Source organism: Somniosus microcephalus, chromosome 15 (genome assembly GCF_052327205.1).
Source record: "Somniosus microcephalus isolate GS21.2 chromosome 15, FLI_Smic_1.0, whole genome shotgun sequence".
Classification (NCBI taxonomy): domain Eukaryota; kingdom Metazoa; phylum Chordata; class Chondrichthyes; order Squaliformes; family Somniosidae; genus Somniosus; species Somniosus microcephalus.
Genome location: NC_141001.1, coordinates 114,275,856 through 114,299,883, shown reverse-complemented (window position 1 = coordinate 114,299,883; position 24,028 = coordinate 114,275,856). Strand labels below are relative to the sequence as shown.

Sequence of the window (24,028 nt, the reverse complement as noted above, 5' to 3'; positions counted from 1 at the left end):
TTTTAATGTCAGCCAGTGGCTCAATTGGTAGCACTCTTGCCTCTGAGTCAGAAGGTTGTGGGTTCAAGTCCCCACTCCAGAGACTTGAGCACAAAAATCTAGGCTGACGTCCCGGTGCAGTGCTGAGGGAGTGCTGCACTGTTGGAGGTACCGTCTTTTGGATGAGGCGTTTATCCTTAAACATTTTTCCCTCAATCAACATCACTAAAAACAGACTGTCTGGTCATTGTCACATTGCGGTTTGTGGAGGGGCTTGCTGTGTGCAAAGTGGCTGCGCATTTCCGACATTACAACAGTGAATATACTCCAAAAAGTACTTCATTGACTGTAAAGTGCTTTGGGACATCCAATGGTCATGAAAGGCATTATAGAAATGCAAGTCTTTCTTTTTTTTAATTAAATTTCACAACACGTCATGGTGAGATTTGAACTAGGTTGCTAATAACCACCAGACTGCTATGCCCCTCCCTGCAGCGCTGAAATCAAGACTAATTGCACCAATTACTACTCCAATTCCTTCCTTCCACATCTATTATAATCCAAGCTTGGTGCCGCCCGATCACTCTCTCTCGATTTACCTCGCCTTCTGATCAATGTTCCCCGTCACTTTTTTTTTGGTGCGCGGGGCCCTTTAATTGGCCGCGCAGTAGGGTTGCGAAGGGGTGGAAAGTTACCGGTAAATTTTCCATGGGAAGTTTAGCTTGGGAATTTTGCCCAAAAAAGCACATGCTAGCATAATATTGTTTTTTTTTGGTATTTCTTTCATTTTTTTCCCCCAAAGGTCCTCTCTTAAAATTACTAACAGAGATGGAAACTTTATTATTAAGGAATTTCTTAATCAATATATGTTTATCTTCTTACTTGGCTTGTTTTAATAATTACAAGTTTTGTGTGTGACTGTGAACAAATGTATCCTGATTGGTTGGATGAGTGAATGGATGAGTGATTAGCTCCCTCTATTGGTGATGTAGCGTCGTGCGTGCACAGGTCATGCTTCCATCACATGGAGCATCAGGAAAAATTTACTCACCCTGTTGCAATCGTGCTGATCGACCGCAGTTCGACAGAGACGAATGCCCTTTATTTCTCTGCATAGAACAATGCCACGTTTACCGTCGGATGTGTGGAAGCATTTTACCCCAGGCATTAAAGATGGAAAGACTGTGTACATGTGCAAACACTGTACAAAGCCATATGTAAAGAATGCCACAAAGATGCAGCATTTATCCAAATGCAACAACTTCACTCAAAGCTCACAGCCGTCAGCCCAGAGTTCCTCTGCTTCCATTCAAGAAGATGATGGCTCACATTCAGCATCAGGCTCCTTATCATCAGCAACTCCTGGCTCTTTGATACAATGGATAACCATAGCCAGAAGAATGCAGAGGAGTGCCTTGCTCGAGCTGTATATGCGACAGGCTCACCCCTCATGCTCACAGCCAATGTGTACTGGAAGAGATTTTTCAATGTTATTCGCCCTGCATACTGTCCTCTCACCAGACATGCTTTGTCTACTTATTTGCTGGAGGCTAAGTATAACAGAGTCCAAGGAAAGCGCAAAGAAACAATAGAGATGGCAGACTGTGTTGCAGTTATCTCAGATGGGTGGTCAAATGTACGAGGGGAGGGCATCATAAATTACATCATCTCCACTCCTCTCCCAGTGTTCTTCAAGAGCACAGACACGAAGGACAACAGACACACAGGCATGTCTGGTGGGAGGACAGTATGCAGGGCGAATAACATTGAAAAATCTCTTCCAGTACACATTGGCTGAAAGCGGTCATCAACGATCTTGGATCACAAAAGGTCTTTGCAGTAGTTACTGACAATGCTGCGAATATGAAGGCTGCTTGGGCTCCAGTGGAGGAGGCCTACCCTCATATTACGTCTATTGGGTGCGCAGCTCATGGGCTCAACCTGCTCCTCAAGGACATCATGGGTTTGAGAACCATGGAAACATTGTACAAGAGAGCCAAGCAAGTTGTTAAGTAACAACAGAAAATGCTGGAAAAACTCAGCAGGTCAGGCAACATCCGTGGAGAGAAATTTGAGTTGACGTTTCGGGTTGGACCCTTCTTCAAAACTGGAAAGAAAAGAAACTAGATCGGAGGCAGGGCTGCGATCGGACAAAAGAATAAAAGAAACAAAAGAAGTAAAAGAGATTAGAAGCTAGACGAGATGGTAATAGGCTGGGATTAGGTGTAAAGTGTACTGGCAGGGCAAAAGATAGCTGCCAGGTGTGAGAGAGAAACAAAAGGAAAGGGGGGGGGGGGGGGGGGAAAGGAGTGGAACAATTACAAGAGAAAATAAAATGGGGGCCGAGCTTATGATCTGAAATTGTTGAACTCGATATTAAGTCCGGAAGGCTGCAGACTGCCTAATCGGAAGATGAGGTGCTGTTCCTCGAGTTTACGTTGAGCTTCCGTGGAACAATACAAGAGGCCAAGGACGGTGAGGTCCGAGTGGGAATGGAGCGGTGAATTAAAATGACAGGCGACCGGAGGCTCGGGGTCACCCTTACGGACTGAACGGAGGTGTTCCGCAAAGCGGTCACCCAATCTGCGTTTGGTCTCCCCAATGTAGAGGAGACTGCATCGTGAGCAGCGAATACAGTATACTAGATTGCGATAAGTACAAGTAAATTGCTGTTTCACCTGGAAGGGGTGTTTGGGGCCCTGGACAGTGGGAAGGGGGGAGGTATAGGGGCAGGTGTTGCATCTCCTCCGCTTGCACGGGAAGGTGCCAGGCGAAGAGAAAGGGCTGTTTGGGGTGATAGAGGAGTGGACTAGGGTGTCTCGGAGGGAGCGGTCCCTGCGGAATGCTGAAAGGGGAGGGGAGGGGAAGATACGTTTGGTGGTGGGATCACTTTGGAGGTAGCGGAAATGCCGGAGGATGATCCGTTGAATGTGGAGGCTGGTGGGGTGAAAGGTGAGGACAAGGGGAACCCTATCGTGGTTCCGGGAGGGAGGGGCAGGGGTGAGGGCAGAAGTGCGGGAGATAGAACTGACACGGTCGAGGGCAGTGTCAACCACAGTAGAGGGGAATCCTCGGTTGCGGAAAAAGGAAGACATGTCTGAAGCACTGGTGTGGAAGGTGGTGTCGTCGGAGCAGATACGGCGGAGGCGGAGAAACTGGGAGAATGGAAGTATGTCAGGGGAAAACAGGTAGTTGCAGCAATCTACAACTCCAAGCAAACGACAAAGAACAAGAACACCACACTGAAGCTGCCCAGCAACACTAGATGGGGTGGCGTTGTCATAATGTACAACAGCCTTCTGGAGGGTAAGGAGTCGCTGCAAGAAATGGCAATATCCCAGTCTGGGGATATGGAAACCACCATCAAGAAAATACTGCTGGATGATGTGTTTTGGGAGAGAGTGGTTAGCAGCCTTAAACTACTCTCACCAGTAGTATCTGCAATTGCTCAGATTGAAGGAGATGACGCTGTCTTGTCAGATGTCCTCAGGCTTTTTGCTGATTTAAAAGAACAAATCAGCATTGCCCTACCCACATCCCTGCTGCTCAAAGCAGAGGAGAAGGCAATTGTTCAATTCATACAGACGCGTCAAGAATTTTATGTCAAGCTGCAGCATACATGCTGGACCCAAAGCATGATGGGAGACCAATACTTTCTGGAGAACAGATCAACAGCGCTTACAGTGTGATTTCTACCCTCTCACGCCACCTCAATCTGGACATGGGCAAAGTTCTGAGAAGTCTGGCAAAGTTCTCTACCAAGCAAGGTCTTTGGAGTGGGGACGGGATATGGGAACCATGCGAGCATATCAGTGCACATACCTGGTGGAAGGGACTTTGTGCATCTGAGGCCCTGTCATCCATTGCATCGGTGATACTCCAAATCCCACCTTCATCAGCGGCCTCTGAACGAAACTGGTCACTTTTTGGGAATACGCATACAAAGGTGCGCAACAGGCTGACTAACAAGAGAGTGGAGAAACTGGTGGCTATCCGGGCGAACCTACAACTTATTGAGCCAGATACAGAAGTGTCCACCACACAGCTAGACACTGACACAGAGGAGGAAATGGACACATCAGAGCCAGAGTCAGAGAATCAGGAGGAGCAATGATAAGTAGAAGACTCAGCACGGTGGCATAGTGGTTAGCACTGTTGCCTCACAGCGCCAGGGACCCGGGTTCGAATCCGGCCTCGGGTGACTGTCTGTGTGGAGTTTGCACATTCTCCCCGTGTTTGCGTGGGTTTCCTCCGGGTGCTCCGGTTTCCTCCCACAGTCCAAAGATGTGCGGGTTAGGTTGATTGGCCATGATAAATTGACCCTTAGTGTTAGGGGGATTAAATACGTGGGGTTACGGGGATAGGGTGGGATATGTGTCGGTGCAGGCTCGATGGGCCGAAATGGCCTCTATCTGCACTGTGGGGTTTCTGTGATCTGTGATCTGTGACTCATGAGTAGAAGACTCAAAGGGACAAAATAAGGACAAATTACAGACTAAATAAGCTGACGCTCTTATTTTATTTTAGATGGGTCTTTTTTGTGGGGGTTCAATAAAGTTCAAAATTATAACCTAAATAAAGTTTTGAAAGCCTGTTTATATTTGTATGGAACAGTATGTCTATTTTGATGACAAAGATAATATAAGGGTCAGAGACAAAAACCATCAGTGTGCAAAAAAAATTCCCATAAATTCTCAAAATTCCCACGGAAAATTTCCTCTTTTAAAAATTCCCGGAATTCTGCAACCCTACCGTGCAGCCCATTCAATTTTCACGCACGCATGGTTATTTCCATTGTAAAGCCGGTGGTGAGTGGCCTGTGTGGGACTGCCAGACTGTCACGCTGCTTAGAGGGAACGTTGCTTTTAATCCTGCTCATGTCAAATAGGGTGGAGCCCTATAAAATGGTCCTCAGCCCTTCATCCTAAATATACAAAAAAACAGCTGCAAGCACATTTAATAATATACTGGTGAGCTATAAGCATTGTAACTCATCTCTACCCCAAATATAAAACCATTTTTGATGGGATTTTTTTCTCTTCCCTAATCCACGAGACAATCCTATTACTGCCCTGGGCAGCACGGTGGCATAGTGGTTAGCACTGTTGCCTCACAGCGCCAGGGACCCGGGTTCGAATCCGGCCTCGGGCGACTGTCTGTGTGGAGTTTGCACATTCTCCCCGTGTTTGCGTGGGTTTACTCCGGGTGCTCCGGTTTCCTCCCACAGTCCAAAGATGTGCAGGTTAGGTTGATTGGCTATGATAAATTGACCCTTAGTGTTAGGGGGATTAAATACGTGGGGATAGGGTGGGATATGTGTTGGTGTAGGGGTTACGGGGGTCGGGTGGGATATGTGTCGGTGCAGGCTCGATGGGCCGAAATGGCCTCTATCTGCACTGTGTGGTTTCTGTGATTTCTGTGAGACTGGCTAATTCAGTACATACGTGGGATCAAATTTAGTGGCCTCTTGGTCTGTAGGACTCGGAGATGGGGACTTTATCTCTAGGCCACCAGGATAGAACTATGACATTTCATACGCCCTCTTGCACCCTGCAGCTAAAAATAAACGTCAAGCAGAAAGGTGCTGCGACTCTGCTTTTCGGCACAGTGTGATTCTCCAGTCCCACTGTCAGCACTGCTTTACTAATGTGCAGCCCGGTCCGGGCAGCGGCAATCGGAGAAGGCGGCAGCAGTTCAGCCAGCTACGAAAGAGCTGGAGCAGCTGACAGTCGGATCGTAATCAATTGCATCTGCAATAAAGCTCCAATGATTTTCTTCCCCCAGCAACAAGGCATTTTTGGACTTGTGCTATTTCGACCACTTCCTGCCTAGTCCTCTGCTGCTGCCGGTGTCACGGCTGCAAACAGGTGTGCAACAGTAGCCCAAAGGGACACTCGCTACTATTTTAACGCTCTTTTTCTAAGGAAGCACCTGGCATCGGCTCATTAACTTTGCCGGCCCCCGTACTGCCCCAACAGCACAGCAATGAGAAAGAAAAAAAAAAGAAAGACTTGCATTTGTATAGCGCCTTTCACGATCTCAAGACGTCCCAAAGCACTTTATAGCCAATTAAATACTTTTTGAAGTGCAGTCACTGTTGTAATGTAGGAAACGTAGCCGCCAATTTGCGCACAGCAAGCTCCCACAAACAGCAATGTGATAATGACCAGATAATCTGTTTTAGTGATGTTGGTTGAGGGATAAATATTAGCCCTGGACACCGGGGAGAACTCCCCTGGTCTTCTTCGAAATAGTGGCCGTTGGATCTTTTACATCCACCTGAGAGAGCAGACGAGGCCTCGGTTTAACATCTCATCCGAAAGACGGCACCTCCGACAGTGCAGCACTCCCTCAGTAGTGCACTGGGAGTGTCAGCCTAGATTTTGTGCTCAAGTCTCTGGAGTGGGACTGTGAACCCACAACCTTCTGACTCAAGAGGCGAGGCTGCTGCCCACTGAGCCACAGGTCACAGGTCCTTGTCCTACTATTCAGCAAGGTATTGGAACCCTCAAACATGGCTTTACTTGGGTAATAAGCCAACAGGAGCCAAGGTAGTAACTCTGTGGTCTTCTGTTGCTGGAGTGCAGTTGGGGCCTAATAATCACTTAATACACAAACCTGTTAACTAAATGGCTGGAGACACTGACCCCAACTGAAACCCTCGAACCAATCTTTCGAAAAAGAGCTTTAAATCAGCTGGCATTTCAAATGGTTCGAAGAACATAAGAAATAGGAGCAGGAGTCGGCCATACGGCCCCCTCGAGCCTGCTCCGCCATTCAATAAGATCAGGGCTGATCTTCGACCTCAACTCCACTTTCCCGCCAGATCCCCATATCCCTGGATTCCCCGAGAGTCCCAAAATCTATCGATCTCAGCCTTGAATATACTCAACGACTCAGCAGCCACAGCCCTCTGGGGTAGAGAATTCCAAAGATTCACCGCCCTCCGAGCGAAGAAATTCCTCCCTCATCTCAGTCCTCAATGATATTCTGATACAAGTTTAAACATTTAGATGCTTATACAGCCTGAAAATACAGCAAGTAAAACAGCTGCCTTCAGCAATCTACACGCTCAAAAGTTTTTCACAAGCTCCAGAGGGAAAATGAAACCAAATAATCGCCGCCTATCGGGTTTATTGGCTTCAGTTCACTGGTGCAGACGAGCGCGCACAACTGTTTCAATAAATATTCCAATCGCTTCTAAAAATGTCTTAACGCAGGTTTCATTTACACTACAGCTGCAGCGTCAGTGTGCAACAGTTTCACTTCGCAGTGGCATTTAGTTGCAGTGTAAATGTGGGAGTCAGGGACTGATCTCGACTCCGGAGCCAAGTGCAGGCAGTCTCCCCCAGGAGCCGTTCCTCCACCATCGCTGGGTCAAAAAACCGTGAACTCCCTCCGTCACAGCACTGTGGGAGCACCTTCACCACACGGGACCGCGGCCATTCAAGAGGGCTGGAGCAATCCTGAATTAATCCCGCTCCCTTCCCATAGTTTCTGTATCTTGCTCTGATGCAATTATACATTTTTGTCCTTAAAAGATGCAGAGGTCTCTGCCTCGACCACTCCCCTTGGCAAAGCATTCCACGAACCAGCAACACTCTGTGTAAAGAAAGTTCTCTCAACCTCTGTCCTCGCTCTCATGGTGAGAATATTAGATTGAGGATCCCTCGTCACAGATTTCCCCAACCAGAGGAAATAGCTGTTTTCCTATTCACCAGGTCAGTCGGATGGACAGTACAGAGGGAGCGCCACACTCGCGGAGGGGCAGTACAGAGGGAGCGCCACACTCTCGGAGGTGCAGTACTAAGGGAGCGCTACACTTTCGGAGGGGCAATACTGAGGGAGCGCCACACTGTCGGAGGGGCGGTACGGAGGTAGCGCTGCACTGTCGGAGGGGCGGTACTGAGGGAGCGCTGCACTGTCGGAGGGGCCGTACTGAGGGAGCGCTGCACTGTCGGAGGGGCCATACTGAGGGAGTGCTGCACTGTCGGGAGGGGCGGTACTGAGGGAGCGCTGCACTGTCGGAGGGGCAGTACTGAGGGAGCGCTGCACTGTCGGAGGGGCCGTACTGAGGAAGCGCTGCACTGTCGGAGGGGCCGTACTGAGGGAGCGCTGCACTGTCGGAGGGGCCGTACTGAGGGAGTGCTGCACTGTCGGAGGGGCCGTACTGAGGGAGCGCTGCACTGTCGGAGGGGCAGTACTGAGGAAGCGCTGCACTGTCGGAGGGGCCGTACTGAGGGAGCGCTGCACTGTCGGAGGGGCCGTACTGAGGGAGAGCCACACTGTCATAATTTTAAAAGAAACTCCATTAAATCTCTTTGTGGCCTTCGCTGCTCAAGTGGAAACAGTCCCAGTATCTCGGGTCTCTCCTCATAACTATAGCTTCCCGTCCACTAACCTGTCACTGATGTAAGGGTTAACAATTTGCGATAATTATTCTCTGGTGAAGTTTGTTACAGGGAGCATTACAAAGTACAATAAAAGAAATGAGGCAAACACACGGAATTATTTCCTTATTCTCTTCCTTGCTGAAGAAAGCTCCAACTTCTCGAGGGCAATTAGGGATGGGCAATAAATGCTGGCCTTGCCAGCGAAGCCCACATCCCGTGAATGAATGGAAAAAAAAGCAGGGCGCTCAGGTTTTGGCTCCAGACTCTCAATGCAACATCTCAGCATCAGAAGTGAAACCACTTCACACACTATGATAAAAGCAGCCTCACTGCTCCTCGCTTCACACGCTAACACACGTTACAGTGCTCGAAGGGGATAAAATAAATAAAAGTGGATTTTTAAAGATAACAAAAATAAAAACACCCACAGGGACTTTCTAAAACTTCCCAGCCTGCTCAGCAGGTTGATGACATCAACAGGCAGGCCTGCTGCTTGCACGAGGAAGGTTTTACCAACCACATTTAACTCGGCTAAATACTGTGTCAGGGAAAGAAGTGGACTTGGCATTTACAGAGAATTAGATGGCATTTACAGCACAGAAAACGACCATTTGGCCTGGACAGACTAGATGCAGGAAGGATGTTCCCGATGGCGGGGAGTCCAGAACCAGGGGTCACAGTCTTAGGATAAGGGGTAAGCCATTTAGGACAGAGATGAGGAGGAATTTCTTCACCCAGAGAGTGGTGAACCTGTGGAATTCTCTGCCACAGAGGGCAGTGGAGGCCAGTTCATTAAATATATTCAAGAAAGAGTTGGATATATTTCTTAAGGCTAAAGGGATCAAGGGATATGGGGAGAAAGCAGGGACCGGGTACTGAGTTTGGATGATCAGCCATGATCTCATTGAATGGCGGAGCAGGCTCGAAGGGCCGAATGGTCTACTCCTGCTCCTATCTTCTATGTTTCTATGTAACTGGTCTATGCTGGTGTTTCAGCGAGTTCCACATTCTCACCACTCTCTGGGTGACGAAGTTTCTCCTGAATTCCTTATTGGAATGTGAACTCGCTAACACAGGGAGTGGTTCAGGCGAATAGCATAGATGCATTTAAGGGGAAGCTGGATAAACACGAGACAGAAAGGAATAGAAGGGTGTGCTGATAGGGTGAGATGAAGAGGTGTGGGAGGAGGCTGGTGTGGAGCATAAACACTGGCTCGGACCAGTCGGGCCGAATGGCCTGTTTCTGTGCTGTAAATTCTACGTCATTAACTCTGCAAAATACTATGTTGGGGAAAGAAACGGAACTTGCATTGATAAAGCACCTCAACATTTTCTCGGGGCTACCTAAAGCATTTAAAACTGCTGTTGCTGCTGGTATGTAAGCAACAGGGTATGGGAGTGCAGTGTGATGGAACTGGTCCAGTAACCTAGAAGTGGTAAGTGAATTCCTACCATGAGCCAGTTGCAAAGTAGAATTTAATAAGCGGGTCCTTAGTGGGCTCACGCCCCAGGAGAAAAACAACCATAAAAGCTGCTGGATTGTTGCCACACAAGAAAAACCCCAGCTGGTCTTCAGTGAAGAGAAGCTGCCGCTCCTGCACGTGACTCCAGCCTCACACAACATGGTTCTCGCTAATTGTTCTCAGGTGATTCTTAACATAGTCAGGGACCAGGCTGGCTTTCTTTTTTTTAAATTAATTCACGGGTTGTGGGCGTCACCGGCAAGGCAACCATTTATTGCCCATCCCTAACTGCCCTCGAGAAGGTGGTGGTGAGCCGCCATTTCCGAGGGGCCGTTGAGAGTCAAACCACATTGCTGTGGGTCTGGAGTCATATATAGGCCAGACCGGGTAAGGACGGCAGATTTCCTTCCCTAAAGGACATTAGTGAACCAGATGGGTTTTTACGACAATCCGGTAGTTTCATGGTCACCATTACTGACGCTAGCTTTTTATTCCAGATTTATTTAATGAACTGAATTTAAATTCCCCAGCTGCCGTGGTGGGATTTGAACTTGTGTCTCTGGATCATTGGTCAAGGCCTCCGGATTACTAGCCCAGTTACATAACCACTTGGTTCATACATATGCGGCACAAAAGTTTGCAGGTGACGGTGTCACATTCTAGTGGGATGGATGTGTCTCAAAACTGTTGTAAAGGGAGGAAGAAAGAGCAACAGCTTCAGCAGAAAGATTAACTTCATTTTTTTAATAATGAAACTTGATGAGACACATCAGTTTTCCCTAACTTTGTAAATACAGGATCTCACAACATTATCTTTCTATTGCAGCCGTATCGAGGATGGACACGGGATCAAAGGCGGCCCGCAACTTCCCTTCAAATCACCGGCATAAATCCGAGAGGGTTAAATAAAATGCCCACAGGGAGGGATTAGCCTCGAATTCCACCAACAATGGATGTTTCTTTTTATGCCCCTGCTAAAACCTATTACAGTCACGTCCTGACCTCTGAATGAGCAACTCTAGAAGCAGAGGATAATCAGCAAACACTTTAACACTCTGAACTGCGATAGCATGCCTGTGAATAAATAGATTTCAGCGAGTGTGGCAAAGTGGTCAAATGACGTCGCTTGCAGACAACAATCCTGATACTCCCGCCCGCCAGCAATTCCATTCTTTAGGCACGTTAGGCCAGGCAAGGATCAGCAGAGCACATCTGTGCATTTCCGCCTGTCTGCAGCCCCATTCTGCTTTAACCAGAAACACAAGGTACGGTAAACAGGCACGAAGGCTGACCCACCAGCTGTCACTCAAGCTAACCCCCCCTGCGGTATTATAGTGTGCCGGGAGATGAAATAGACTGCAGCAGGAAATCTGGGGGCATATTTTTTCCCAACTGGCACAGGTCCCCATACAAATGCTTAATGCACTCCCTCTGGACACTGTTTAAATGCTGCCGTTAACCTTTTCAGAGCCTGCACAGAGAGGGATTTAGCGCAAGTGCGTTATGTGTTCAAACAAAACAGCACCAGTTCGAAAATATACCCTCTGATGTCCAGTTGTTCCAAAATAAAATTAAAATTGATATTTCTTCCAAAAGAAAAAGTCAGACAAACTTGCAGCAATCACACCTGTTAATCCTTCAGTGAGGATTAACCACACATCTTGGCCACATCAGAACCGAGCTCATGTTTCTTATTAACGAAAACTCCAGCAAATATGGCGATCCAGCGGCACCATATATAAAATCTTACATCTGCACACACTTCATGTTCACAAAACCTTAGTTCCTGCCGTCAAGTTTGTGTCACGCTTTCAGATCAACTTTTTCCCCATTATAAATCCTTATGACCACATTTAGAATGAGAAGTGTGAGAAGTCACACACCACCAGGTTATAGTCCAACAGCTTTATTTGAAATCACAAGCTTTCGGAGCGCTGCTCCTTCGTCAGGAGAAGTGAAGAGGAGCATATAGGCACAGCATATATAGTCAGAGAGCACTGCCAGATGATTACAGGTAATCTTTCTAACTGCCCTTTATCCCACCTCGGCAGAGAGATAATCACAGCAATCAAAGGTGTGGATGGTGGGATAAAGGGCAGTTAGAAAGATTACCTGTAATCATCTGGCAGTGCTCTCTGACTATATATACTGTGCCTATATGCATCTCTTCACTTCACCTGATGAAGGAGCAGCGCTCCGAAAGCTTGTGATTTCAAATAAAGCTGTTGGACTATAACCTGGTGTTGTGTGACTTCTCACATTTGTCCACCCCAGTCCAACACCGGCATCTCCACATCAGAATGAGAAGTACCTGTGTAAACCTGTCAGTTAGGTGTCCTCCAGTTCCTCAGCCTGTACTGCAAAGAAACTCATCTGCTCCATCTGACTCGCCTTCTCTCCTTCCTAAACCGTAGAACAGCCCAGCACAAAAGGAGGCCATTCGGCCCATCGAGTCTGCGCCGGCTCTTTCGAAGAGCAGTCCGGTTAGTCCCACTCCCCCGCTCTTTCCCCATATCCCTGCAATTTCTTTCTCCTTCCAGTATTTATCCAATTCCCTTTTGAAGGCTCCTAGTGAATCTGTGTCCACCACCCGGTCAGGCAGAACATTCCAAATCCTAACCACTCGTTGTGTAAACCAGTTTTTCCTCATGCCGCCTCTGGTTCTTTTGCCAATCACCTTAAATCTGGGCCCTCTGGTTATCGACCCTTCAGCCATTGGAAACAGTTTCTCTTTATTTACTCGATCTAAACCCTTCATGATTTTAAACACCTCTATCAAATCTCCTCTTAGCCTTCTCTGCTCCAAGGAGAACAATTCGCTGCGAGTTTTGCTATTTAAATAATATAAAATCAAAATATTATATAAAAAGGACAGAATCTATGACTTTAAAATTGGGACTGAATTAAATCTGCGTGACCTGGCCTGTGAGCCACCAACCATGGCTCGCCTGAAGACTACATTTGGCCTTGGCTATCGATGTGAAGTGTCAGGGGAGAGTGGCTTGTATATTATATTATACATTTACAGCTTTTGGTCCCTTTGTGTGAATGAGAGGGTTTTTTCTTTGACCCAATTAGGATAGTTAGTGCTAGTTGCTGTGCAACTTGAGGTAATTAGAAGGCTGTGTGCATGCTTGAGTTGCTATGTAAATATATATTGATGCTTGATGCTGTGGCAATGTACTTCCAAAAGATAAACCAAATGTAAAGTAGATCCAGAAAGTTAAGTGATCAAACTGAGAATCGGAACGGGTCCAGAGACACCATGTTACACGGTGACATAGAAAAGAACAGCTCAATATTAAGTCATTTTTTCCCCCTGGGTTCCTAAATTTCACACTGATAATTCCTTAAAAAAAAGGGAAAAAAGACTCGCGCCTCTCATGACCTCAGGACATCCCAAAGCGCTTTACAGCCAATGAAGTATTTTTGAAGTGTAGTCACTGCTGTAATGTAGGAAACATGGCAGCCAATTTGCGCACAGCAAGCCCCCAGAAACAGCAATGTGCTAATGACCAGATAATCTGTTTTAGTGATGTTGATTGAGGGATAAAAATTGACCAAGACACCAGGGAGAACTCCCCTGCTCTTTTTTGAAATAGTACCATGAATCTTTTACGTCCACCTGATAGAGCAGACTGTGTTTAATGTCTCACCCGAAAGACGGCACCTCCGACAGTGCAGCACTCCCTCAGTTCTGCACTAGAGTGTCAGCCTGGATTTATGTGCTCAAGTGTCTGGAGTGGGACTTGAACCCACCACCTTCTGACTCCGAGGCGAGCCACGGCTGACACTGGGAGACCTTCCCTGTCGGCGCACTGAGCTCACAATGCTCCCGCTCTCCACCTGGGAAAGGTGTGTGACCAGGACAGAAACTGCCTGTAAAATTGACCTCTGTCCCTGGAACAAGTGCCAAAGCAAGCACAGCAACAACAAAAGAAAGCGCCCCTTCCAAAATAAATGATGCCTGTCCCAAATACATCGCACCTAAAAAAAAAACCAAAGTCTCACCTTACCACCCACATTCAAATCGCTCACCTCACAGCCACAAACCACCCGAACACTCAATCAGCTTTCTATTGCCCACTCGCTGACTCACACAGTCACCCCATTCATGGTTCCCTATGCAGAATATCCAAAACCATTCATTCACAAATCCCAGCGCTTTGGAGGCACCATGTTAAAAGGATCATTGTGACAAGGTGAAAGAAACAGGCAGGCAGTAGTTAAGCATGTGAAATCCCCTTCCCATTTCCTAAATGCTGGTGCTTTCCCATCTTCACTGCTCTACTGTACAAGAGACAGATCTTGAACCAGGCACAGACAGGCAAGCTCAGTCGACCAACGTTAACAGTGCCATACTGTCATACATAACAGGAGTAATTTAAGGGGGAGCTAAATAAGCACATGAGGGAGAAAGGAATAGAAGGATATGCTGATGGGGTGAGTTGAAGAGGGGTGGGAGGAGGCTCGTGTGGAGCATTAACACCGGCACGGACCAGTTGGGCCGAATGGCCTGTTCCTATGCTGTAAATTCGATGTAAAAGGGAGGCTCGATTAAAGTGCAGACACGCACATTATCTGTCCCAAATGAAAGAAGGTGCTAAACAATTTGACAACCTGACACCCGCTGTAGCATTTCTTAAATATTTTCACGAGCAAACAGACCAATGGCGCTACGGAAAGTGGCACGCTCTTTCAAATCGAGTTTCTGCAGCAGAATCCATTTTAGAAGTCAAACTGCTCCAAAACAAAGTCAAAAGGGATGCAAATTAATGCAAATACACAACAAACACCCCCCCCCCGCCCAAGAGGCCACAGCAGTCTGGGCACTTCAAGCATGTTAATCAACTTCTTACATGACAGCGTGCGATAAGAAGGGCAGGTTAAAGACCAGCGCATCACCCTACCCGTGAAATAGGTGCAGCTTCACGCACCACCTATCCCAATCGCGAGCAGTGCCAACACTCTGGGAGGCAGTATACACCATCGTAACAAAAGAAAAAAATCCTTGTGGCCAATTTCAGGAAAAACTCTGGGGAATTCCTCCCCAATTCTCTGATGCAATCGTGGAGATTACGGCCACCCTTGACACATCACTCGAAATACCTAACTATGCTCCCCACAACTTGTCCCAATGTCCTTAGGAAGAAAGGCCTGTACAAGAACAGTCATCGAGCCGGTTCCAAACGTCACAGACTTCATATCCCATTTCATCTCACATGCTCTCCAAAAGCAGTATCTGCCGAAAGTGGACCCATCACCTTCCTGAATTTATAACATCCTCCGCAGTGCAGTTTAAGGGGATAGACAGCGATTAAAGAGAAATCAAATAAAAACGGTAAAACGCTGGCCTTACACGACAGGTCAATCAGGCAGGTTAACGTTTCGAGCGGGTAGACTTGAATGTAGGGGCCTTACACGGCAGGTCAATCAGGCAGGTTAACGTTTCGAGCGGGTAGACTTGAATGTAGGGTCCACACCTCAAACTTTCACCTGTCTTTTCTCTTGACTGGCCTGCTATGTACTTCCAGCAATGTCCGTTTCCATAAGAACATAAGAATTAGGAGCAGGAGTAGACCATTCGGCCCCTCGAGCCTGCTCCGCCATTCAATAAGATCAGGGCTGATCTTCGACCTCAACTCCACTTTCCTGCCCGATCCCCGTATGCCTTGATTCCCCGAGTATGCAAAAATCTATCGATCTCAGCCTTCAATATACTCAACGACTGAGCCTCCACAGCCCTCTGGGGCAGAGAATTCCAAAGAGCCACATCCCTCTGAGTGAAGAAATCTCTCCTCATCTCAGTCTTAAATGGCCGACCCCTTATCCTGAGACTATGCCCCCTAGTTCTAGACACTCCAGCCAGGGGAAACAATCTCTCAGCATCTACCCTGTCAATCCCCCTCAGAATCTTATGTTTCAATGAGATCACCCCTCATTCTTCTAAACTCCAGAGAGTATCGGCCCAGTATACTCAATCTCTCCTCACAGGACAACCCTCTCATCCCAGGAATCAATCTATTATAGACAGGTGACATACAGTTTGTTCCCGTGGCATTAAGTCCATGTGCAGATCAACGCCGCATTTCCAAATTAGCTGGGATTGAAGAAAGTTCGGACTACCAATTTACTGTGCATAAATTCAATCAACATACCAAACGTGAACAGCCTTGTCCTCCACTTGTTTTTCTGAAACAATGCAATTTGCTTGTACAGTCCTTTACAGTGTAATGCTCTTTCCAACCGCTCACCCAGCAAGAACCGTTCCAAGTGCTTGCTTCTATGTACGACCTCACCACATCGCTCTGGAACGTCTGGAATCGCTTCACTTACAACATGTTACTCTGAAGCGTTGGTCGCGGTTGTCAGGTCGGCAACCATTTTTGCACACGGCAAGATCGTGCAAACGGCAACAAGCTGAGCGGCCAGTTAATCTGTTTCTGGTGGGACTGGTTGAGGGAGGGATGTTGAATTCGTGCATTATCAGTGTGTTACGTCTTTCAGTGACACTCTTGTTAAGCGGGACTCCCAAGAGAAGCACCCAGGCCTAGTCGCATAATCTTGTCGACTCCCTGTACCCAACACAAAGCTAGATAGCAAAAGCTCATGGTAGTATGGTGATTGCAGCAGGAAGAAGACTGAAGACCAGCGAATGAGGAATAGCAGGAAGCTGTTCTGAGGGACAACCATACTCTCGGGTTTCCAAAGTCATTAATAAACTGCTCAGATGTTGCTTGTCCAGCTCATGGCCTTCCAGCTTCGGGACACACTGCAAACTGCCCATCATTTTTGCAGATAACAGGAGCCAAGCAGATGCATAGCCTGAAGGCACAGGAGCTCGTCGGACAGTGCATCGCGAAACTGCAGTTCGCCCATAGGATTTACACACCACAAAACATTGTAGGAAGAAAATAGTCAGGAAAAAAAGGAACAACACAGATGAATGCATCGCAGCACTGGACAAAACATGCTGCACGCTACCGGTCAGTCAAACTTCACCCGCCGTGAAAACAAATGGCTTTCGTGCTCAGAACACAATCACTTTCACACTTGACACTCAACGATGCTCATTCACAATTTGCAGTGTCCCCTACCAAAGTGGTCCATTCGGATAAACATGGTTTATCTAGCGCTCCCAGTGTCTCACTAGAAGTCTTTTGGCTACGATTAACAAGTGGTTCCTCAGAGCTCTGAAGAGAAAAAGAAACATATTGAAAAGATTATCTAAAATGGCCTGCAAATGATCTGGAATTGTCTATCATGCATTGCTGAATTGGAACAGCGAGTGTCCGTGCTCTTGTTACAGCTTCAATGTGTAGCACACTGTTAACTTGTGCCAAATGATTATATTGGTAATCAAATACAGCATTATCCACACTCTGAAATTACAGGGTAGCAGTGGAGGTTTTGCAGCTCGCATTAGTCCATTCATTGAATTGAAAAGCCGTTTTTTTTTATTAACAATACTCTTAGAAAAAGTCTAATTTTGGCAGCTTAATCGCAATTTGGATCGATTGTGTCGCTCAATAAGCCTCCTCAAGCACTCCCATGAACATATTAACTGGCTCGACAGCACAAAAACAGCAGGCAGCACACAAAAACAGACGCAGTTCTTAAAGGGTGGCAGCATTTAGCCAAAACGTCCCAGCGAGCCACAACAGATTGTCGGGAACGCGGCGATGATTTTGATTCCTTAAACTATCGGGTCAACATCGCTAAAACAGATGATCTGGTCACTATCACATGGCTGTTTATGGGATCTTGCTGTGTGCAAATTGGTTGCCGCGTTTCCCTACATTACAACAGTGACTACACTTCGAAAGTACTTCACTGGCTCTAAAACGCTTTGGGACGTCCGGCGGTCGTGAAAGGTGCTGTATAAATGCAAGTCTTTATTTTTATTCTCAATGTTGCATAGATTCTTAAAGTAGGTCCACAAGGGGATAAAAGGGGGAGGGTTGTTCGATTTCTGTCCGTCTTTATCTGTATTTTACTGCATTTGTTGACTTACTACCACACCATTTCTGGTGCAGCCTATACTAATGTTTTACATAAGAAATAGGAGCAGGAGTCGGCCATTCGGCCCCTCGAGCCTGCTCCGCCATTCAATAAGATCATGGCTGATCCAATCTTGGCCTCAACTCCACTTTCCCGCTCTCTCCCCTCGACTCCCCTGTAGTTCAAATGTCTGTCAATCTCCGCCTTGAATATATTCACTGACTCCGCCTCCACAGCTCTCTGGGGCAGAGAATTCCAAAGATTCACGATCCTCTGAGAGAAGAAATTCCTCCTCATCTCCGTCTTAAATGGGCGACCCCTTATTCTGAAACTATGCTCCCTAGTTCTAGACTCCCCCACGAGGGGAAACATCCTCTCAGCATCTACCCTGTCAATCCTCCTCAGAATCTTATATGTTTCAGTAAGATCACCTCTCATTCTTCTAAACTCCAATGAGTATAGGCCCAACCTGCTCAACCTTTCGTCATACATCAACCCCTTCAGCCCAGGAATCAACCCAGTGAACCTTCTCTGCACTGCCTCCAATGCAAATATATCCTTCCTTAAATACGGAGACCACAACTGTACGCAGTGCTCCAGGTGCGGCCTCACCAGCGCCCTGTAAAGTTGCATCAAAACTTCCCTACTTTTATACTCCATAGCCCTTGCAATAAAGGCCAACATTCCACGAGCCTTCCTAATTACTTGCTGTACCTGCATGCTAACTTCTTGTGTTTCATGTACACAATGATAGCACCTTTTCACTTTTGCTACTTGCCACGGTCTTCCAGGGTAAAGGACAGGAGATTCCCAGGAGTGTTTGCTGGGGGTCCCAGACAGATAACAGTTTGAAAGCAAGTGCAATACTTGGATCAATTAAAAGGTACAGCAGGTTAGGTCATAGCCTCACAGCTCGATTGCTCCAGCATTGGTGGCCGTGTCTTCAGTCTCCGAGGCTCTGGAATTCCCTCCCTAAGCCTCTCCGCCTCTCTCTCTTGCTCCTCTTTAAAACCGACCTCTTTGACCGAGCTTTTGGTCGCCTGTCCTAATATCTCGTTATGTGGCTCGGTGTCAAATTTGGTTTGATAATCGCTCCGTGAAGCGCCTTGGGACGTTTTTACAACATTCAAGGCACCGTATAAAATGCAAGCTGCTGTCAGTGCTGTTGATGAAAATTTAGCACGGAAACATGACAGCGCGAGCACGTGGCTTCGAGCTCCTGTGATTCCAACGGCAAACTCGCTTGCTCAAGTTTTGTGCATCTCAGTCGGGTCATGGTGGAGTGGGGGTCTGGCGGAAGAAAGCCCCTACTAATGAAGTGAGATTTTGAGGGAAGGGGAAGCGAGTTTCCTAGTGTTGGGATCTGCAAGATCACAGCTTAAATAAACCAAAAGCAGAAGCACATCAGCATTTCATTGTAATATTTCTCAGTATATCCAGGGGCACTGGGATAAACTCATACAGATTTACACATCCTCCATGGCACCAGGGCCACACTGGCAGTAATTATCATTTACAGTTTTAATTGCTTAATGAGCACAGTTATTAGTGAACAATATATGCTTTTTTGTTGAACAAATGCTTCGCAGCATCAATCTAATAGGACTTTTGTTCCAAAGGATTCCTGAATGTATCACACCGTGATTCTATTTACAGCTGCAAGATAGTTATTAAATAGATATTCAAATGCCAGTATAATAATATGAGCTGCCCACTTATAACCAGAGCTTGCCCCAACTGAGCTTGAAACTTAAAATATATCAAAACACATATTAGTGAGCAAAACATGTGAAATGCTCTCCCTTCCCAGTCTACAGATATGATAAATACAGCACAAGCCTGCCTCACAAAGCACAACACCCTTCTCCTTTCGCCCCTATCACACTACACAAGGACCACCCATCTCCCCCATCACACTACACAAGGACCACCCATCTCCCCCATCACACTACACAAGGACCACCCATCTCACCCATCACACTACACAAGGACCACCCATCTCCCCTATCACACTACACAAGGACCACCCATCTCCCCTATCACACTACACAAGGACCACCCATCTCACCCATCACACTACACAAGGACCACCCATCTCCCCTATCACACTACACAAGGACCACCCATCTCCCCTATCACACTACACAAGGACCACCCATCTCCCCTATCACACTACACAAGGACCACCCATCTCCCCTATCACACTACACAAGGACCACCCATCTCCCCTATCACACTACACAAGGACCACCCATCTCCCCTATCACACTACACAAGGACCACCCATCTCCCCTATCACACTACACAAGGACCATCCATCCCCCCTATCACACTACACAAGGACCACCCATCTCGCCTATCACACTACACAAGGACCACCCATCTCCCCTATCACACTACACAAGGACCACCCATCTCCCCTATCACACTACACAAGGACCACCCATCTCCCCTATCACACTACACAAGGACCACCCATCTCCCCTATCACACTACACAAGGACCATCCATCCCCCCTATCACACTACACAAGGACCACCCATCTCCCCTATCACACTACACAAGGACCACCCATCTCCCCATCACACTACACAAGGACCACCCATCTCCCCCATCACACTACACAAGGACCACCCATCTCCCCCATCACACTACACAAGGACCACCCATCTCCCCCATCACACTACACAAGGACCACCCATCTCCCCCATCACACTACACAAGGACCACCCATCTCCCCTATCACACTACACAAGGACCACCCATCTCCCCTATCACACTACACAAGGACCACCCATCTCCCCTATCACACTATACAAGGACCACCCATCTCCCCCATCACACTACACAAGGACCACCCATCTCCCCCATCACACTACACAAGGACCACCCATCTCCCCTATCACACTACACAAGGACCACCCATCTCCCCTATCACACTACACAAGGACCACCCATCTCCCCTATCACACTATACAAGGACCACCCATCTCCCCCATCACACTACACAAGGACCACCCATCTCCCCCATCACACTACACCAGGACCACCCATCTCCCCTATCACACTATACAAGGACCACCCATCTCCCCCATCACACTACACAAGGACCACCCATCTCCCCTATCACACTATACAAGGACCACCCATCTCCCCCATCACACTACACAAGGACCACCCATCTCCCCTATCACACTACACAAGGACCACCCATCTCCCCTATCACACTATACAAGGACCACCCATCTCCCCCATCACACTACACAAGGACCACCCATCTCCCCCATCACACTACACAAGGACCACCCATCTCCCCCATCACACTACACAAGGACCACCCATCTCCCCTATCACACTACACAAGGACCACCCATCTCCCCTATCACACTACACAAGGACCACCCATCTCCCCTATCACACTATACAAGGACCACCCATCTCCCCCATCACACTACACAAGGACCACCCATCTCCCCTATCACACTACACAAGGACCACCCATCTCCCCTATCACACTATACAAGGACCACCCATCTCCCCCATCACACTACACAAGGACCACCCATCTCCCCCATCACACTACACAAGGACCACCCATCTCCCCCATCACACTACACAAGGACCACCCATCTCCCCTATCACACTACACAAGGACCACCCATCTCCCCTATCACACTACACAAGGACCACCCATCTCCCCTATCACACTATACAAGGACCACCCATCTCCCCCATCACACTACACAAGGACCACCCATCTCCCCCATCACACTACACAAGGACCACCCATCTCCCCCATCACACTACACCAGAACCACCCATCTCCCCTATCACACTACACAAGGACCACCCATCTCCCCCATCACACTACACCAGGACCACCCATCTCCCCTATCACACTACACAAGGACCACCCATCTCCCCCATCACACTACACAAGGACCACCCATCTCCTCCATCACACTACACAAGGACCACCCATCTCCCCTATCACACTACACAAGGACCACCCATCTCCCCTATCACACTACACCAGGACCACCCATCTCCCCCATCACACTACACAAGGACCACCCATCTCCTCCATCACACTACACCAGGACCACCCATCTCCCCTATCACACTACACAAGAACCACCCATCTCCCCTATCACACTACACAAGGACCACCCATCTCCCCCATCACACTACACAAGGACCACCCATCTCCCCAATCACACTACACAAGGACCACCCATCTCCCCTATCACACTACACAAGAACCACCCATCTCCCCTATCACACTACACAAGGACCACCCATCTCCCCCATCACACTACACAAGGACCACCCATCTCCCCTATCACACTACACAAGGACCACCCATCTCCCCCATCACACTACACAAGGACCACCCATCTCCTCCATCACACTACACAAGGACCACCCATCTCCCCTATCACACTACACAAGGACCACCCATCTCCCCTATCACACTACACCAGGACCACCCATCTCCCCCATCAAACAACACAAGGACCACCCATCTCCTCCATCACACTACACAAGGGCCACCCATCTCCCCTATCACACTACACCAGGACCACCCATCTCCCCTATCACACTACACAAGAACCACCCATCTCCCCTATCACACTACACAAGGACCACCCATCTCCCCCATCACACTACACAAGGACCACCCATCTCCCCAATCACACTACACAAGGACCACCCATCTCCCCTATCACACTACACAAGAACCACCCATCTCCCCTATCACACTACACAAGGACCACCCATCTCCCCCATCACACTACACAAGGACCACCCATCTCCCCCATCACATTACACAAGGACCACCCATCTCCCCTATCACAGCACCCAAGGACCACCCATCTCCCCTATCACAGCAGCCAAGGACCACCCATCTCCCCCATCACACTACACAAGGACCACCCATCTCCCCTATCACACTACACAAGGACCATCCATCTCCCCTCTCACACTACACAAGGACCACCCATCTCCCCTATCACACTACACAAGGACCACCCATCTCCCCTATCACACTACACAAGGACCACCCATCTCCCCTATCACACCACCCAAGGACCACCCATCTCCCCTATCACACTACACAAGGACCACCCATCTCCCCCATCACACTACACCAGGACCACCCATCTCCCCTATCACAGCACCCAAGGACCACCCATCTCCCCTATCACATTACACAAAGACCACCCATCTCCCCTATCACAGCACCCAAGGACCACCCATCTCCCCTATCACATTACACAAAGACCACCCATCTCCCCTATCACACTACACAAGGACCACCCATCTCCCCTATCACACTACACAAGGACCACCCATCTCCCCCATCACACTACACAAGGATCACCCATCTCCCCCATCACACTACACAAGGACCACCCATCTCCCCTATCACACTACACAAGGACCACCCATCTCCCCCATCACACTACACAAGGACCACCCATCTCCCCTATCACACTACACAAGGACCACCCATCTCCCCTATCACACTACACAAGGACCACCCATCTCCCCCATCACACTACACCAGGACCACCCATCTCCCCTATCACACTACACAAGGACCACCCATCTCCCCTATCACACTACACAAGGACCACCCATCTCCCCTATCACACTACACAAGGACCACCCATCTCCCCTATCACACTACACAAGGACCACCCATCTCCCCTATCACACTACACAAGGACCACCCATCTCCCCTATCACACTACACAAGGACCATCCATCTCCCCTATCACACTACACAAGGACCACCCATCTCCCCTATCACACTACACAAGGACCATCCATCTCCCCTATCACACTACACAAGGACCACTCATCTCCCCCCATCACACTACACAAGGATCACCCATCTCCCCTATCACACTACACAAGGACCACCCATCTCCCCTATCACACTACACAAGGACCATCCATCTCCCCTATCACACTACACAAGGACCACTCATCTCCCCCATCACACAAGGACCACCCATCTCCCCTATCACACAACACAAGGATCACCCATCTCCATCACACTACACAAGGACCATCCATCTCCCCTATCACACTACACAAGGACCACCCATCTCCCCTATCACACTACACAAGGACCACCCATCTCCCCCATCACAACACCCAAGGACCACCCATCTCCCCATC

The 24,028-nt window shown here is 48.2% G+C and overlaps 1 protein-coding gene across 13 annotated transcripts in view; it reads right to left on the bottom strand.

The window, feature by feature from the left end:
- LOC147107164 (homeodomain-interacting protein kinase 3-like) overlaps window positions 1-24,028 on the bottom strand; it is a 317,760-nt gene that overhangs the window by 281,569 nt on the left and 12,163 nt on the right. For 7 of the 13 annotated variants that reach the window (XM_086008315.1, XM_086008320.1, XM_086008316.1 and 4 more), the window contains exon 2: window positions 16,933-17,028. The exons of 4 other annotated variants lie outside the window; for them this stretch is intronic. In XM_086008315.1, the coding sequence (XP_085864441.1) occupies window positions 16,933-16,957 (25 nt within the window). In that variant the 5' untranslated portion in view covers window positions 16,958-17,028. Of the gene's footprint in view, window positions 1-15,993; window positions 17,029-24,028 lie in introns of all 13 variants that reach the window. 2 more of the 13 variants (XM_086008321.1, XM_086008322.1) reach the window with 1 other exon arrangement.